This window comes from Medicago sativa, chromosome 7 (genome assembly GCF_051527215.1).
Source record: "Medicago sativa cultivar Bolivia chromosome 7, Bolivia_mono, whole genome shotgun sequence".
NCBI lineage: Eukaryota > Viridiplantae > Streptophyta > Magnoliopsida > Fabales > Fabaceae > Medicago > Medicago sativa.
In genome coordinates this window covers 12,685,221-12,703,811 of record NC_140755.1, presented here as the reverse complement: position 1 = coordinate 12,703,811, position 18,591 = coordinate 12,685,221, and the positions used below count along the sequence as shown (strand labels likewise).

Sequence of the window (18,591 nt, the reverse complement as noted above, 5' to 3'; positions counted from 1 at the left end):
TTTAATCTGGTGGTAAAAATACTTTGGATTTAGAGGTTTCAAAGTCTCTTCTCATGACAGAAAACACATTACATTTCTTTTTCTCTTCTTTTCTCTCATATTCAATGTCCTTTACCGTATTCATTTTGCTTATAATTTCATTTATCCCTTCTCATGAAATAAAGGAACATAAACCTACATCCTTAAAATCACCATCAATCCACATTTTTGAACATGTTTGTGTCTCTATTTTATTTTTTATGACTACGTCACATAATTACGAACGCATAAAATCACACACTTGATTAAAATACGTTAATGTATGAAGTGTGAGTTAACGTTCTACATATTGGAAGAAAGAGTAGAGTTTGATCAACATATAAATAAGATGACCCATATGTCTAGGGCTTTAAGGTTCTGTGTGAAGATGTAGTGTCAAATTAACTTGTGTAATTGCTATTGGCTTAACATGATTATCCAATCCAATGTAGGCTCCGCTGGAAGTCCCGACGTTATGATAAATTCTCAGGATTTAGTCTAGTTAATTGTAATTTTCCAACTCTTAAGGTTTAGTCTAGTAGTAAAAAGACAAACTTTTTTGTACCAAAAAAAAAAAAAAAGACAAACTTTAGATTAAGAGGTTCTGAATTTTGAGCACCGTTAGTATCATTAGAGATAGATGAAATGAAATTCCACACCTTTAACAAATTCAACATTCGTCAACATTTGCTTAAAAAAAAAACATTCCTCAACATTTTTTTTATTAAAAATAAATTCATTTTGATTTTTGTTTTTTATTTTATTAACTTCGTTAAATATTATACCTCAAAAATCGTTATAGTGCAATGATCATTAAAGAGTTATCCCATGTACATTTTTCTTTATAAAATTAGACATAAATGCATTAAAAAAAAATTGTTGTTAAAATACATTTACATGCATTATGCTATTAAAAGGATACGACATACTTTAAAAAAATCGCAATACAAACTTTGTTGAAAATTAGTAAAATTGAAATTTAAAAAATCATCGTTTGTTGTTCAAATTTAATTTTGGGGAACATTCGATTCTTCTTCAAAACTTTGTTATTATTATTTCTATAATTATATCATTTTTCCATTTAATTGAATAATCTTTCCTAAAAAATGTTTTTGAATATTCTTTTTTTTTTAGAATATGCTAAAATTTAGGCTTTCATTTTGAATCAAAAAGTTAAGACTTCACAATTTTATTTTTATTTTTAAAATTTACAATTTAAAAAAATTATGATAAAATGTTTAGATGAGTAAGGCTTCGGAAGCTCATCAGGGGTCAGAACAAATCTCATGGCTTAAAGTTGTAAATCATTCACTAAAGAAGTCCTCGCGCATGCACCATAAGTTGAATCAATTACCTTGCAATTAAGTCAATTCTTTACCAATTGATTCTATCTTCATTAGTAATTTAGTATTAACTTATAAAAAAAAAATCAAAGACATGTTACCATATTAAAAAAAAACATGATAGCAAATATTAATACTAATAATATCATTCAATTCTCCTTTTAAATGTTGTTGTTATTACTATTTCTATAATTTTATAATTTTTCCATATTGTTATTTTTTTTTCTTTGGCTTAAATGTCACTTTGGCGCTGTAACTAATTTTAAAGTTCAATTTAGTCCCAAAACTTTAAAATTGGTCAATTTGGTTCAAAAACTTATTTTAAAATCTCAGTTTGGTCCCTTAATTTTAATATAAGTCAAATTGATCTCTTAACTTGTCTAAGTTAGTGCAACTTGATCCTTTATCGTATAACAAAATCGAACTTGTTAGTAGCATGAACAAAAAAAAAACACCATTAAATAGAATCAAATTTGTATGTAGTACAAACCTATGCAATGCAATATCATTTTTTTTTAAAAGGAATAGGTGTAAAAATATGATGACATATTCAATCTCATTATTTTTGTCCTCGTGAGCTTAGCTTAGTTGGTATGGACAATGCATAAAAATATGTAAGGTCCGGGGTTCAAATCCCGGCCACCACAAAAAAAAAATCTCATTATTCTTAGAAAAGTAATAAATGTCGTTTAGTGGAAATTATATTGTTGTAGTATATTGTATGATTATTTTTAGGAAAAATGATAATGAGCATTTATTCCCTAAAATAATGGGTATTTATGTGTCTTTATTTATTTATTTTTGTTAACCCTATGATTCCTAAGAGAAGAGTTCAACTGCGAAGTAACTAAAATTCGGGTTCTCCTAAAAAAAATTATTTGATAGAGTTCATAAACAACTTGAGCCAAAATACCTGGTTTTCATATTTATTTTTTTAAATTACTATGATTACAATTTCAAAACCAATCAATTTTAATTTTTCAAGTTTGTAGAAGTGTTTTGAAAGAATTGTTTTTCTGTAGAAGTAAGGATGGAACAAATATTGTGGAAAGAATTAAATATGGAATCGGTTTTAAATCATTTGTGATTATAGGTTTTAAATGAATGCTCCTTAAAAAAAAAGAATGAAGACAAAGATATGGCGTTGTAATATTTTTTCTCTAAAAAATATAATAATTTAATAATCTTTAATTAGAATATTGTTTTTAATAATAGTATGAATTCATTTAAATATTTCATAAGGATGAAGGAAATAAAACTAAAAAAAAAATCAAAAACACTATATACTAACACAAGGTCTTGTTTTTATTTTTTATTTATACGCACATCAATTAATTAACTTTGTCCACTCAAATATCTATTTTTTTAATTATAAAATATTAGTTTTGTTGTTGTCTGTTTTAAATAAATCAAAGGAGCCATAAAAACAATTTTTTTTTGGTATATACAAAAGAAAATAGAAACATGAATAGAGATTCGATCAAAAACAAAGAATATAGAAACAAACACCAAAAATTTTTTTTTAAAGAGATTATGCATAGAAAATAACAACATAAGAAATCACAATAAAAAGTAACATAAGAATAATAAATCTTAAACAAACAATAAAAATTCAGAAATAAACAAATAAAAGAAAAGGGAATGCGATTGAAAACGATGGTTTTTTATGGGAGGAAGATGTAGATGAAAACAATGAAAAACACATTGTCTCTATATATTGGGAAAAAAATCATGTCATAATCAATTTTGATTGGCTCATTAAAAATAAATGAGTCATAATCCATTTTGATTGGCTAATAAAAAACAAATGATTCAATATCCATTTTGATTGGTTGATAGAAAAGCATTAAATGAGATGAAGAGCAAGAAGATGCCACGTGTACTATCGCTTATAGATGTATCCTTTTGTATTATATAAAGATAAGAAAAGAGAATAAAATTAGAGCATATGATTTGTTTTGTCAAAAGGAAAAAAAATATTAAATTTTGATTGTGCAGTACATGGTTGGGTTGATTGATTAAAATGAAAATTAAATGAGTAGCGATACATTGTCCATCTCATATGGCAAATCCTCCATTCTACATCTTCATGTGGCATGTTTGGTAGAAGAGAGAGAAGGGGAATGATAAAAGGGAAGATAAATAAAAAAATAAAAAATGCCATATGGAAAAAAATGTGTCAACCCATAATTATCCTTTTGTAAGGACTACTAATTGATCTTTTCTCTTCAAAAGAACTAAAATGGGTTCCGTGATTATGAGTGGAACGATAATGCATTTCAAATTATTGATGTGAAACTTTTATCATTGATTAACAATGATTAATCGTCGTGGGAAATCTACTAGATATAAAGTAGGTTATTCTCTTTTAAACGACTTTTTTACCGCACACAATAGTCATAAATTGAATTTCTGACCACATACTTGATAACTTTTTTTTTTTTGAAATAACATACTTAATAACTTAGTGGGCTCTATTTCAGATAAATTTATATGAGACTATGGAGTAATATTATAACACGTGAATACTGTACTATGTCTATTTCAGATAGCTCAGTGACAAACTATTTAATGGCCATTTGTAAAAGATAAATAAATAAATTAATAGATTGTACTCAAAAAACCATTTAAATGAATCGAATGATCACCCATTCCTCACGTTATTATTATTTTGTTCCTGGTTCTTAGGGCAAAGATATATGGAAATCAGAGTTTGACTGTAAAATACATATAGTCTGATGTTTCCCTTAATAATTGAACTCGGTTTCTTTTAAACGATTCGTCATTTGATGAAACACGCGTGTTAATCACTTTAGCCCAATAACTTGATTATTCCTCACGTAAATTTGGTTGACCTGAATTAAAACAATAATAAAACTTCACCATATTTAAATATGAGTGTCAATTCGTCCTTGTTTATATATAATGATATAAAAACACATCAACACAACCTCTGGTAATAAAAATTTGTAGTAAAGACACGTATATAAAAATTGTTCTAAGAGTTCTATATAACACACCAATAATTTACACCACTTCTACCAGCTTCCCTATAATGGGAAACCCACATTTTCTTGCAATACCATTCCCAATTCTAGGACATATGAATCCCCTTATGCAATTTTCTCACGTTTTGGCCAAACATGGATGCAAAATCACTTTCTTGACTTCAGATGAAAATTACAATAAAATGAAGACAACTTCAATTATTGGTCATGAGCAAGGAAAAGTCAAGGAATCAAACATAAATTTAGTATCTCTCCCAGATGGTGTGAGTCCTCAAGATGATAGAAAAGATGTGGCCAAAGTTATTTTGTCCACAAGAACCACTATGAGCTCAATGCTTCCTAAACTCATAGAAGAGATAAATGCTCTTGATAGTGACAAGATTTCTTGTATAATTGTCACAAAAAATATGGGTTGGGCCTTGGAAGTTGCTCATCAGTTGGGAATTAAAGGAGCTCTTTTCTGGCCAGCCTCAGCAACTTCATTGGTTTCTTTTAACTCTATGGAGAGTTTTGTTGAGGAAGGAATTATAGATCCTCAAAGTGGTAAGAATTTTTTTACTCAATTACTATTGTTTCTCCACCTTTAACAAAAAAAGTACAAGCAATTCTTAACATGGACCCCATTTGATTCATAACCATTAGTTGTTTATTCTGCATCTCATCCTATTATATGTTTCCTATGGTCTAATTCATTTATTGGAGATTCCTCAATAATGAACCAAGCATTAATTATCTTGTCATATGCTTCCATAGTTTACTTTCAGTATTAAATATAAGATTTAATTTGTATGCACTATGGTTGCAATTTTCTTTTTATACATGCATCAGTCAAGTTTGTCCATATAGAGATATTTGTGAATATGTTTTGAGAACTAACATAATAAAGTCTCTTCTAAAATTAAAAAAACATAATAAAGTGATATCATGGTATGATTTTGTTGGATGCATGGACAAATCAAGAAACGTGTTAGACGGGGTTAACAAAATTTAGTTCTAAATACCAAAAACGCTTAGATGAGATGACGATGGTCTCTTCTAATTTAACTAAGGTCTTATTCGAATCAAGTCTTGTGCATGCAGCAGCGTTAAAACTCTTAGGGAGAGTTAGCCACCCATTTGGGTCTCACAAGGCCCGAGCCAACAAAAAAAAATTAGTCCTAAATATTAGTACATGTTTAAATTATGTATTTGTCGCTCCGATATTAAATATAAGAAAAATAATAATTTAAGTGAAATACATATACTTTGTTTTCTTATACTTAATAAAGCATTAGGGAGTATTTTTCTTTTATTGAGAGGAGCAATTACATATTAGTTGAAGAATATATATGAGTGATTTTACTAAAGTAAATTGTGTGATTATAAAAGAATGAGTGATTATAATATAATAATACTAACATGGTAAACATATTAGTAGTGTTCTAGGACCCTAGAAGAGCAGGTTCAAGTGATGGAGGTAGTATATATTTTAATATTAAAATTTATCAAAAGAATCTTATATTCAAGGAAGGAGGTAGTACATATTTTAGTGATATCCTTAGTGCTATGATAAAAAAAAATAAAAAAATTAGAACTGCTGAGTAATATATAACAAATTTGTGGGTGTTGTTTTTTCGATTTAAAAATTATACCGAACGAAATTACTGGGTGAGTCACGACCAGGTCGCTTTCTTTAAGACGTTTCGCGGCACTACCCTAGTTTGTGCAAGGTAGACTATCAACCACGCCGTCTCCAGGATAAAACAGCCCAGATCACTGTTACGAGTATATACTGCACAGTATATAGTCGCTCGAGAATTACACCTCAAAGTATGGTTCAATCGTATGATCGAAGCCACTCGATACGGTACGTAGCCGCTCTATTCGAAACCGATGGGACAGAAAGGAGTAGAAGAAGAAGAACGATTTAAAATCGAAGGGAGAAGAGAGAAAATCGCACAGGAAGCATCAACTGTGAGATTTTGGTGTGAAGAATGAGTGGGGGGAGCTCTCCTTTTATAGGCAGAGTTCGCGAGAATTACTTGGGGATTAAGTTTGCTTAATCCTTAAGCAAACGCGTTTTACGCGTGACTTGGAAATATCCGGAAGTTTCTGGATACTGGTTTGGATCGGGTCGAAATGTAACACATCAATTTGTTACGCGAACGCTTTCGTATAATGAAAAATTAATTAATTAATTTAACATTTTCAAGTGACAAAAAAATATATATCAATTTTCCGACCCACGACCCAAGCCCAAGCCCGGCCCGGCCGGTCGGACGGACGGCGGCGTCGTCGTCGCGCGTGTGATATATGTATTTTGTAAGCGTTCACCCGTTCACAAAAATGGGTACCCCAAGGGCACACCCTTGGAGGTCACCCCACCCTTATATAAACACTTACTAGTTGGGGTGACTCTCCAATGTGGGACATTTTTAAGTCACATACCCACACACTAGTTTCTCATAGTGTTTTCTTTCTTTCCAATTTTTTTCCACTAGACTTTAACTAGTGTTCCAACAATCCCCCACTTGACTTCAAAATGGTTTCGAGAAATAACGTAAAACGTTTCCATAAGATTTGCTAATATACAAAGGTGTTGTTAACAACTTGAACCTTTGCATAGTGGAAGGTATTCTGATTTAACAAGAGTTGCTTACAGCATTGAACTCTATCTCTGACATAGAATCCACACACAAACCTTTTCATAGGTGTATTCTAAAAGCCCGTGCGTTTTAAGGCCCTGCACGTGTATCCCGGTTTTAACGAATGCTCTAGAAATTCTGCCTCAAAATTCCATAGGACCGGCCTAAGTTCCACATTCGTATAGGTGAGTCTATCAAGGGTACTCCTGTAGCTGTGTACCCCACTCAATTAGAGTATAGATCTCATTAAGAGTTACCATTAACTCATCCTTCTTTCGCTGCAGGATCATGCTTTCTATATTCTTTCTCTCATAGCATGTTCTACCACTTCATGACTTGTTTTTACCCATTGAACCTAAATCTTGGGATCTCCAGTCATATAGGTCGGGTTACCATCTTTTAGTGGGCTATAGACATTAGTCCCATCCTACTGGATGTTTCTCGGACTTTCTCTCTATTAAGTCCTTTCGTCAAAGGATCAGCTAAGTTTTCATTCGTACGTACAAAATCAACTCTAACCGCTCCATTAGAGATACACTCTCTAATTGTGCTGTGTTTTCGCCTTATCTGTCGTCTCTTACCATTGTAATAACGATTCTTAATCTTTGCAATAGCCGCGGTACTATCACAATGAATTAACACAGCTGGTAACGGTTTCTCCCATAAAGGGATTTCAGCTAGCAAGGATCTTAGCCAACTTGCTTCTTCACTAGCAGTAGCTAGTGCTATCATCTCAGATTCCATTGTGGACTGAGCCAGAATGGTCTGCTTCTTAGACTTCCAAGAAACAGCTCCTCCAGCTATGCTAAATATATAGCCGCTGGTCGCTTTGGAATCATCCGACAAGGTGTTCCAATCTGCATCACTGTACCCTTCAAGTACAGCAGGATATTTTTGATAATTCAGTCCTAATGTCATAGTCCCTTTCAGGTATCTCATGACTCTCTCAATAGCATGCCAATGCTCCTTGCTTGGCCTACTTGTAAATCTACATAAGAGTCCCACGACATAGGAAATGTCGGGTCTAGTACAATCAGTGGCATATCTGAGACTGCCAATGATGCTCGCATATTCAGTTTGTCTAACACCATCTCCAGTGTTCTTAAAAAGTTTTACACTTGGATCATAAGGTGTGCTTGCAGGTTTACAATCAATGTAGTTGTATTTCCTTAATATCTTCTCAATATAATGAGACTGATCCAAGGAAATTCCTTTATCTGATCTAGTAATCTTGATGCCAAGAATTACATCAGCTTCTCCTAGGTCCTTCATATCAAAGTTGTTACTCAACAGTGATTTCACAGAATTTATGGCAGGAATGTTTGACCCAAATATGAGTAGATCGTCTACATATAGACATATGATAGTGCAAATGTTTTTATCATACTTGTAGTAGATACATTTGTCACTTTCATTCACTTTGAACTCATTCGAAATCATTAAGTTGTCAAACTTTTCATGCCATTGCTTAGGGGCTTGTTTTAGACCATACAGAGATTTGTCTAACTTACATACTTTGCTTTCCTGTCCATGGACTACAAAACCTTCAGGTTGTTCCATATAGATTTCTTCTTCCAACTCACCATTCAAAAAAGCAGTTTTCACATCCATTTGGTGTACTATCAAGTTATAAACAGCAGCCAAGGAAATTAGTACCCTTATGGATGTGATTCGAGTGACTGGTGAGTAGGTATCGAAAAAATCTATATTTTCTCTTTGTCTGAAACCTTTGGCTACAAGGCGTGCCTTGTATTTGTCAACAGTTCCATCAGGTTTCAGTTTCTTTTTCAAAATCCATTTACAACCTATTGGTTTGCAGCCTGGAGGCAGTTCAGTCAAGTGCCAAGTATCGTTAGACTGTAGAGAATCCATTTCATCATTTATGGCTTCTTGCCATAAGTCTGCATCCAAGGAAGACAAAGCTTCTTTGAGATTTGATGGATCCTCTTATAATGTATTGACCACATATTCAGGTCCATACTCTTTAGCAGTTCTTGCTCTCTTACTTCTTCGAAGTTCTGTAACATCAGTTATGATGTTTTCATCACTATTTCTGATTACTGGATTGTGATCAGGTGTAGTGTTCATGTTTGCGCCCCCACTATTACCCCCACTATCTCTTGATAGAAAGGGAAATTTCGTTTCATAGAAATCGGCGTCATTTGATTCTATGATCACCTTAGCCTTTAGGTCATAAAACCTATATGCTTACTGTTCAAGGCATACCCAATGAATACACATTCATAGGCTCTACTTGCAAGTTTGACTCTCTTGGGATTAGGAATCCTTACATAGGCTAAACAGCCCCATGTTCGAATGTAAGACAGATTAGGTTGTCTTTTCTTCAAAATTTCATAAGGAGAAATTTTGTTCTTAGTTTTAGGTACTCTATTTAGCACGTAGCTAACAGTTAATAAAATTTCCCCCCACCAATGAGGCGCTGCACCAGAATTAAGCATGATGGCAACTACTAATTCGGTAAAGGTTCTATTTTTTCTTTCCGCTTTACCGTTCATCTCAGGAGAGTAAGGTGCAGTTGTTTCATGAATGATTCCGTGCTCTTTATAATACTCATTGGATGTGTGTGATAAATATTCAGTGCCTCTGTCACTACGATAGCGCTTGATTCTTTTATTGAATTGAGTTTCAATTTCTTTGACAAAATTTTTAAACATATCAAGCGCATCACTTTTGTTTTTCATTAAATACACATAAGTGTAATCAGAGCAATCATCGATAAAAGTTATAAAGTATCTTTGCCCGTTTCTAGTCAAGTTACCATCAAGTTCGCATATATCAGAATGTACTAATTCAAATGGTTCGGTTTCTCTTATTACAGATTTATGAGATCCTTTTGTTATTTTTGCTTGACTACAAAATTGACATTTTTCAAATTCATTCAAAGATAACTTAGGAATTAAACCGAGATTGCTCATATTAGAAATGATTCGTTTATTAACGTGACAGAGTCGTGCATGCCAAATATTAAAATCACACAACATATAAGCAGAAGAAGAAATTTTATTCATAAGATTCAACTTAAACATACCATCAGTAGCATACCCTTTCCCAACAAAAACCATATCCTTAGTAATAGAGTACATATCACATGCTATGATTTGTTCAAAACCAGCCTTATTCAGTAAAAAACCAGAAACTAAATTCTTCTTAATTCTAGGAGTGTGCAGCACATCCTTCAATATGAGAGTCTTCCCGGAGGTGAATTTCAGCTCCACATCTCCGGTTCCAGCAACTTCAGTGGTGTGAGAATCTCCCAACAGCACCTTCTGATCTTCAGCAGCAGTGTATGTCTTGAACATAGCACGTTCATAACAGACATGGCGAGAGGCACCAGTGTCTATCCACCAACCATCAGATCCACCCACCATGTTGATTTCAGTTATCATTGCCATATACGGCTGCTCCTCATTTGTTGTCAAGTGAGCCTGAGCTTGAGCCGGTCTAGTGGATGGGTTTCTACACTTTCGTGCCATATGACCTGGTTGTCCGCAATTGTAGCAATTAAACGGTTGAGCAGGGTCATTCTTTGATGGTTGAGCTCTTGGGGCCTTTTGAGGGTTCCCATTCTTATTCCGATTGGAATTCTTATTTGCAGGACGGTTCTGATTCTTGAATTGTTTGCCCGCAGGCTTCAGAACAGCACCCACAGATTTCTTTTTAGTGTTGCTGTGCGAGACAGCAAACACCTCTTCATTTAGTTCTTGTTTTCTTGCCTCTTCTTCAATACGAAGTCGAGTAATCAGACTTTCAAGAGAAAACTCCTTAGTCTTATGCCTAAGGGCATTCTTGAAGTCCTTCCAAGCAGGGGGCAGTTTATCAATTATCACAGCAATCTGAAACTGCTCAGGTAATTGAATCCCTTCAACAAAAATCTCATGAGCTATATTCTGAAGCTCCTGAGATTGTTCTTCGACAGATTTCTCGTCGTTCATCTTATAGTTTAGGTACCGGCTCACAGCAAATTTCTTTGAGCCAGCCTCTTCAGTGTTATATTTATTCTGAAGAGCATCCCAAACATCCTTAGCTGTCTTATGAATCAGATGCAGATCATATAGATGATCCGCAAGACAGTTCAATATGTAATTCTTGCACAGGTAATCCTCTTCTTTCCAGAGGAGTATATCCTTTTCAGCTTGTTTCACCTTCTCTGCATGTTCGGCAGTAAGCCTTTCCAACTCAGCATTTGCTGCAGATATAGAAGCATCTGTAGCCACTCCTGTCTTACCGTTACTAGTCGTTTCCATAGGAACCGACATCGATGGTATCACGGGTATGCTATCCTTCAAGACGTGGGCAACCTTTTTCGTAGTTAGAAAAAACATCATCTTTGTTTGCCAACGCTTGAAGTTACTACCGTGAAACTTAAACGGTTTGTTGAAATCGACAGCTGTTCCAGATACAGTAATTTCGTTGTTGGTATTCATGGTTTTCGAAACGTCTTAAAATTGTTGTTTTTTCGATTTAAAAATTATACCGAACGAAATTACTGGGTGAGTCACGACCAGGTCGCTTTCTTTAAGACGTTTCGCGGCACTACCCTAGTTTGTGCAAGATAGACTATCAACCACGCCGTCTCCAGGATAAAACAGCCCAGATCACTGTTACGAGTATATACTGCACAGTATATAGTCGCTCGAGAATTACACCTCAAAGTATGGTTCAATCGTATGATCGAAGCCACTCGATACGGTACGTAGCCGCTCTATTCGAAACCGATGGGACAGAAAGGAGTAGAAGAAGAAGAACGATTTAAAATCGAAGGGAGAAGAGAGAAAATCGCACAGGAAGCATCAACTGTGAGATTTTGGTGTGAAGAATGAGTGGGGGGAGCTCTCCTTTTATAGGCAGAGTTCGCGAGAATTACTTGGGGATTAAGTTTGCTTAATCCTTAAGCAAACGCGTTTTACGCGTGACTTGGGGATTAAGTTTGCTTAATCCTTAAGCAAAGCAAACGCGTTTTCTTAATTGGAAATATCCGGAAGTTTCTGGATACTGGTTTGGATCGGGTCGAAATGTAACACATCAATTTGTTACGCGAACGCTTTCGTATAATGAAAAATTAATTAATTAATTTAACATTTTCAAGTGACAAAAAAATATATATCAATTTTCCGACCCAAGCCCAAGCCCGTCGGACGGACGGACGGCGGCGTCGTCGTCGCCCGTGATATATGTATTTTGTAAGCGTTCACCCGTTCACAAAAATGGGTACCCCAAGGGCACACCCTTGGAGGTCACCCCACCCTTATATAAACACTTACTAGTTGGGGTGACTCTCCAATGTGGGACATTTTTAAGTCACATACCCACACACTAGTTTCTCATAGTGTTTTCTTTCTTTCCAATTTTTTTCCACTAGACTTTAACTAGTGTTCCAACAGTGGGTTTCTTACATAATAATCACTATAGCTCAATGGCTCAGCCTTCTAATTTTTAAACTTAGAACATGAGTTTGATTTGCTAAGTCCTCCCATTTTTGCTTTGCTGCTTTGCATAAAATAAGTTTAGGGCAACTTCAATAAAAAATAATAGGATTAACTGTATTTTGGCCTCCCTGTTATAATGCTCGTGAAAATATTTATCTTTTTTCAAAATCAAATTTTTGGTCCTCTATTTTTACATTTGTTACAATTATGGTTCTAACCCATGTTTTTTTAATCTAAAAAAAAATCACTTTTGAGACCAAAATACATCTTTTTTGGTGCCAAAAGTGACTATTTAATTTCTAGGGCAAAAAATATGGATTGAGAACAAAATTACAACAATTATGAAAACGGAGAAAACAAAAAGTTTGATTTTAAAAAAGAGGGATTATTTTTGCGAGTTTAATAAAATAGAGAGACCAAAAGTATCAAAATAATTATAGTAAAATAAGTATAAAACTGTATAATAAGTAGTGTGTATTGGTTAAAAAAAAAGTGTCAATAAATGAAGGAGCGGATGAGAGGAAAGCCTTCCCCTCATCCTATAAGAGGCAAAACAATGATTGGTATTTGGTGTGAAAAATATTGATGAAGTCTCTTCCTCTCCCTTTGGTACTCTCTAGTAGAGTAACGATTTAAGTCTTTGGATTAGGTCTTCTTCTATCTTTCGATTTTTTTATGTAAGAACACCAACTCTAATTGGGTTCTCAATTTTCAATTATCGATCAATCAAATTCTCCATTTTTAGAAACCCTTACAGATGGTTTAGAGCCCATGCTTGCCACCATTAGTCTCTAATTGGATGCACATATAAAAGAGTTTTATATTTAAACACTTCAGTATATTTTTTATGTTGCATACGTTGATTATGATAGGATACTTAAAATAAGGAGTACTTATGTGGTGACTCAGCTATTTTTAGAAGTAAATATGAGTTCGTATTCACCTTAATCAAAAAGGATCTAATGTAGGGAGTATAATTGAGTATGTTAGGATGCACTTGCCGTGTGCATTTACCTATACAAGTGTTGTATGACCTCATAATGAATCAATGAAGAATTTGAGTACTTTATTTCCTTATTTAGTGCTTGGTGATATTCAACGCCTATCACACTAGAACTCAAATTCCCTGTAATAGCGATAACCACACGGTCACACATTCTAAATTCTTTGATATTAATTGTGCTCCTTGTATCTCAACTTTGCAAAATAGGTCCAAAATAAGAAGCTAAAACTTGTACCATTTGGTCAAGATCGAACAGTTGTTTATGAACTGAATTTTGGAATTTTCAGGTCTTCCAAGGAAACAAGCAATTCAACTTTCTTCAAATTTGCCTATGATGGAAGCAGCAGCAATGCCATGGTATAACTTAGGTAATGCCTTCTTCTTCCTTCATATGATGAAAGAGATGCAAAGTATGAATTTAGGAGAGTGGTGGCTTTGTAACACTAGTATGGATCTTGAGGCTGAAGCAGTTTCTTTATCACCAAAATTTCTACCAATTGGTCCATTAATGGAAAATGAGCATAACAACATGGGATCTTTGTGGCAAGAAGATGAAACATGCATAGAATGGTTAGATCAATATCCACCTAAATCTGTTATATATGTTTCATTTGGTAGTTTGATATCAATTTGTCCAAACCAATTCAAAGAATTAGCTCTAGGGCTTGATCTCCTTAAGAGACCTTTTCTTTGGGTTGTACGTAAAGATAAGGGCAATGAGACAAAATATGCATACCCAAGTGAATTCAAAGGAAGTCAAGGTAAAATTGTAGGTTGGTCACCACAAAAGAAGATTTTGAGCCACCCTTCAATAGCATGTTTCATTACACATTGCGGTTGGAATTCTACTATAGAAAGTGTGTGTAATGGGGTACCTTTGTTGTGTTTGCCATTTTTTAGTGATCAACTTATGAACAAGACATATATTTGTGATGTGTGGAAGGTTGGATTGGGATTTGAAAAAGATGAAAATGGATTAATAACAAAGGAAGAGATAAAGAAGAAGATGGATGAATTGCTTGAAGATGAAGGAATTAAAGAAAGATCTTTGAAATTAATGACAATGGTGGCGAAGAACAAAGCAGAAGGGGGTAAGAATTTAAACAAGTTTATCAATTGGGCAAAGGAATAGGAATATTCAAACTTGTGGTCTTGAATAGTCTAAATAGTAGATAACATATTGAGTTTTAATCGCTACTTGGTTAGACATGGTTCGTCATGGATCATTTGTCCCACTTGTTCATCGAAATACTCGCCTGTTTATTCATATTTTTTATTTCCATAGATTATCGGCCACTGAGCCTTAGATCTTGATATGAAACTCGTTGTGAAAATGATAACAAGCGTCGCATGACCCGTACATCATTCTTTATCTGCTATGGATCCACCATAAGAGATTACTCAATGAGTTTCCATTAGCAAAACCTTCCAACATTCTAATCTTCTTCAATGCATTTTCTTTATCATAAATTCCTTGCAAAGCATAGATAAACCCTTTCCATCTATCATCATTTGTTTCATTCTTCAAAGAAGGTAGTGTCCATTCCACTAACTCCTTAGCATAAACACCATCATTAAACAAAGACTCAGTAATAGGCAACAAAGGCATAACTTGTATACTAAGCCTACACCCTCTACATTCAGAAGGAGCCCACCAAAGTCTACTATCTCTCTTATTAGCCCACAAAATACCAACAATCCTATTTTCCTTTGCAAAATCTTCTCCATACAAACTTTTTTCAACTTTCACATGCCACCAAGTTTGTGTAGCATTGATTTCAAATGCTAAAAGTGTTGATCCAATAGCAACAAGATCTTTGTCACCATATGCTAGACCTATCAATGCTGCTGAATAATATGCATTCACTGCTTCACTTGAACTTTCTTGATTCCTTCCATTTTCATATTCAGTCACTCCTGCAGCCCAAGAATGCAACTTGAAGAAATCAAAACACCTTAAAGTTGGATAGTTTTTGTTATCCCTTTGGCCCATGTTCATAAAATCTTGCAAAAGTGAATAAGCTTGTGGTTTATACTTTTGTCCCCAAGAAGGATCAATCTTTGCAAGAACTGCAATTCCATAAAGAAAATACCCTAAATGATAATGATGATCATTATAAATTCCAAAACCAAAATCAACACCTGAATCATTAACACCTTGTTGAGTAACTAGTCCACCCCATTTTTTTTCATATAGAAAACCATTTCCTTTGAAAGTTCCATTCAACCATGGCTCAATAGTTTCCTTCAAAAAATTCTTGATAATTGGAATCACTTTAGGGTAAGAAACTTCTTCAGCTATCAAAGCAAACCTTGCAGCTCTTGAAACAATCTTACCATAAAAATAAGATCCATTTGTTGTTATTGCTGAAGAATTCAGCTCCTTCACATCTTTAACAAGAGCTGAAACAATCTCATCATGTGATTCTTTTGTAACACCTTTACTTGAATACCATGTTACATTAACAGGATTAGTTTCCAATATCCATGAATCTCCGATAACACCAACGAGATCACCATCAATACTTGTATACTTCAAATCATGCAAAACAGTAACATTAGCATCATTACTTTGTGATAGAAGCTTAACATGAAGAGGGTGAGCTAGCATGAGTAAATCACCAGAACATTTCTTTTGCCATTTATACTCCAAATGAAATTTATTCTTGATGTTTGCATCACCAGAGACAGGGTAACAAGTGCTAAATTTATCAAGAACTTGCTCATATTTGGAATTAGGAACAATGACAATACGAATTATACCGGAAAATGGATTGGACATAACCTCTGAACCATCATGGTTGAACTTGATTGGTGAAGAAGTGTATATGATCCATTTATGATTGTTATTGAGTTGAAGGGTGTATTTGGTTTTTTTCTTATCAAAAGGAGACAAAGAAATTATACTATGAATTGTTATGATTGAAAGAGGTGTTGGTTTTGTAACTGAAGCAGTTATAAAAGGGCTTCCTCTAACCAAAAAGAATCTTAGGTTTGAAGAGGGAATGTCAAGAGTCACACCAAGATCACTATATGATGAGATAACATGGTTTTTTGGTATATTTGTGTGAGTTTTTTGTGAGGATGAAATTGTGAGATCCGGTGAAAAAACTTGGTACAACATTGCTGTTGAAAAGAGGAGAAGAGGGTATGAAACAGATAGGGAAAAGTTTGAGGATTTGATGAGGTAAGGGTGAATGTATTCAGGTGTTTCACCATTGTGGAGAACAAAGTTTTGGAAGAAAGAGTTTGTAGGGAGGGGTGTGGATAGTAGGTTTTGTGAGAAGAAGTTTGAAGGGTTTGGGAGGACAGTTGAATGAGTTTGAGGAAATAGGAAAGGAAGAGAAGATGATGAAGACATTGTTATTGTGTTTTGGTGGATGAGAGTATTGTTGTTATAATGTTTGTGTTGGTTGGTGCTTGTTTTCCTTTCCTTTTTATACAAGAGCTAAGGTGACATTGTTGAGCATATAAACCTTACTTTAAAATAAATTAAAATAAAGGTTCTTAAAAAGGGTTTTCACAAGAATTTTTTTTAGGTGAAATGATAAGAGCTACTGGCATTAAATCAGCACTCAGAACTTTAAAATAAATTAAAATAAAGGTTCTTAAAAAGGATTTTCACAAGAAATTTTTTAGGTGAAATGATAAGAGCTACTGACATTAAATCAGCACTCAGAACAACACATCACTCATTTATAACTTTATAAACACTCAATATCTCTAACTTTGCACTTCACACAAATTTCTTGTACGAGACTTATAGATAACTTTATATCATATAAAAATAATTTTATATCATTATATTTAAATATTTTAACATTAAAATAGAGAGAGCTTAACAATGTCACTCTTCTCATTAGCAACATTTTATTTATCCTCCAATTGGGAGTGCATATTAATTGTCATAACTTCCTCTGTTGGAGATGGTCTTAGGGGTTAATATTTCTGTGGATGTTTTGGCGCTTAGATGTTTTAAGGTTAACTATGTCGTTCAACAATTATTAGAGGACCAAAAGATAAAATACTTACATTGGTGTTCCTTCCATAATCTAAGATTGTTGAAACTATATAGCTAGAAGAATAGGCAACATTTCGACAGTGATTAAGTGTGCTTTATGCTGTGATTACCTATTGCTAAAAATATGAAATCCAACCTTGACAAAAAAGAAAAAATTCTAACATTAGTGTTTGTCAAATCTATATGTAACTGTCCTTTCGAATGCTTAGAAAATGATTTTGTAACTGTTGTTTATTATAGTACCAAAAGGCTTTTTGTCAACAATATAGACAATGATTTATTGAGACATTTAAACAACAATATTTTTAGGCAATAAAAAACAATTGATAACTGTCTATTATTTGAGGCCACGGTATGCTAGTCAAATTATGATTTTTTACTATTTTGAAATAAACAAATAAATATCAATCATGCACGAAGAAACAATGGGGTCCAATCAACTATTTTGCTTGCTAGGTTACAAATTTTGATGATAAGATATAGGAAATGATAGATATAGTGACAAAATTTATCAAGAAAATTTCAAGACAGTGTATTTGCTAACACATTTCCTTAATTAAACACCATTACCTCCTTTGATTTCTGCCAAATAATAAATTTAATTGGTTGAGACATTTTCTTGATACATTCTTAATAAAAACTCTCTAGATAAATAGCAATGCTCATCTAACTTTATAGGTAAAATAATGTTTCCTTATTTTAAGAAATGTTTCCTCATGTTGTAGGTTTTGTCACGCAAATTCATGCTCTTAGAATTATTTTAAGAAATCTATATGTAAGTGTGTATTTAGATTGGCGGCGGCGAGAATTGATTTTGATAAAATTGAGTTTGAGAGAATTGATTTTTATTAAAAGTGAGTTAGATATGAATTGATTTATGTTTAGATACACTTTAATAGAAGTGATTCTTATGAGTTGATGTTGTTTGGATTCTTTGAATCAAAATTGATTTTGAATGTGTAATGACCAAACTATCCTCTTAATTGTATTTAAAAGTAAATATCACATTCTCATTAGATAATTATTTCAACTTACCATACATGGATTTTATTGGTTCCAAACACACAATGCATTGATGTAGGATGAAAAAGTTAAGGTAAAACATGTAACAATTAGAACAAATAGAA

General features: G+C 33.5%; 2 protein-coding genes across 2 annotated transcripts; one reads left to right on the top strand and one right to left on the bottom strand.

Annotated features, from left to right (window-relative positions):
- The first annotated feature begins 4,401 nt into the window (after nt 1–4,401).
- Nucleotides 4,402–14,803, top strand: LOC146904351 (UDP-glycosyltransferase 83A1-like). Its single transcript, XM_085731188.1, has 2 exons — nt 4,402–4,912; nt 13,731–14,803. Exons 1-2 carry the CDS (start codon nt 4,417–4,419, stop codon nt 14,573–14,575), a joined length of 1,341 nt encoding a protein of 446 aa, XP_085587314.1. The 5' UTR covers nt 4,402–4,416; the 3' UTR covers nt 14,576–14,803.
- LOC146904350 (glucan endo-1,3-beta-D-glucosidase-like) lies at nt 14,536–16,804 on the bottom strand. The gene has a single exon (XM_085731187.1). The coding sequence runs from the start codon at nt 16,802–16,804 to the stop codon at nt 14,813–14,815; it is 1,992 nt and encodes a 663-aa protein (XP_085587313.1). The 3' UTR covers nt 14,536–14,812.
- Between the last annotated feature and the right edge of the window lie 1,787 nt (nt 16,805–18,591).

Coding starts and splice junctions, on each gene's coding strand:
- LOC146904351 (XM_085731188.1), top strand. CDS start 4,417: ATGGGAAACCCACATTTTCTTGCAATACCATTCCCAATTCTAGGACAT. Junction 4,913..13,730: donor AATTATAGATCCTCAAAGTG/GTAAGAATTTTT, acceptor TGGAATTTTCAG/GTCTTCCAAGGAAACAAGCA.
- LOC146904350 (XM_085731187.1), bottom strand. CDS start 16,804: ATGTCTTCATCATCTTCTCTTCCTTTCCTATTTCCTCAAACTCATTCA.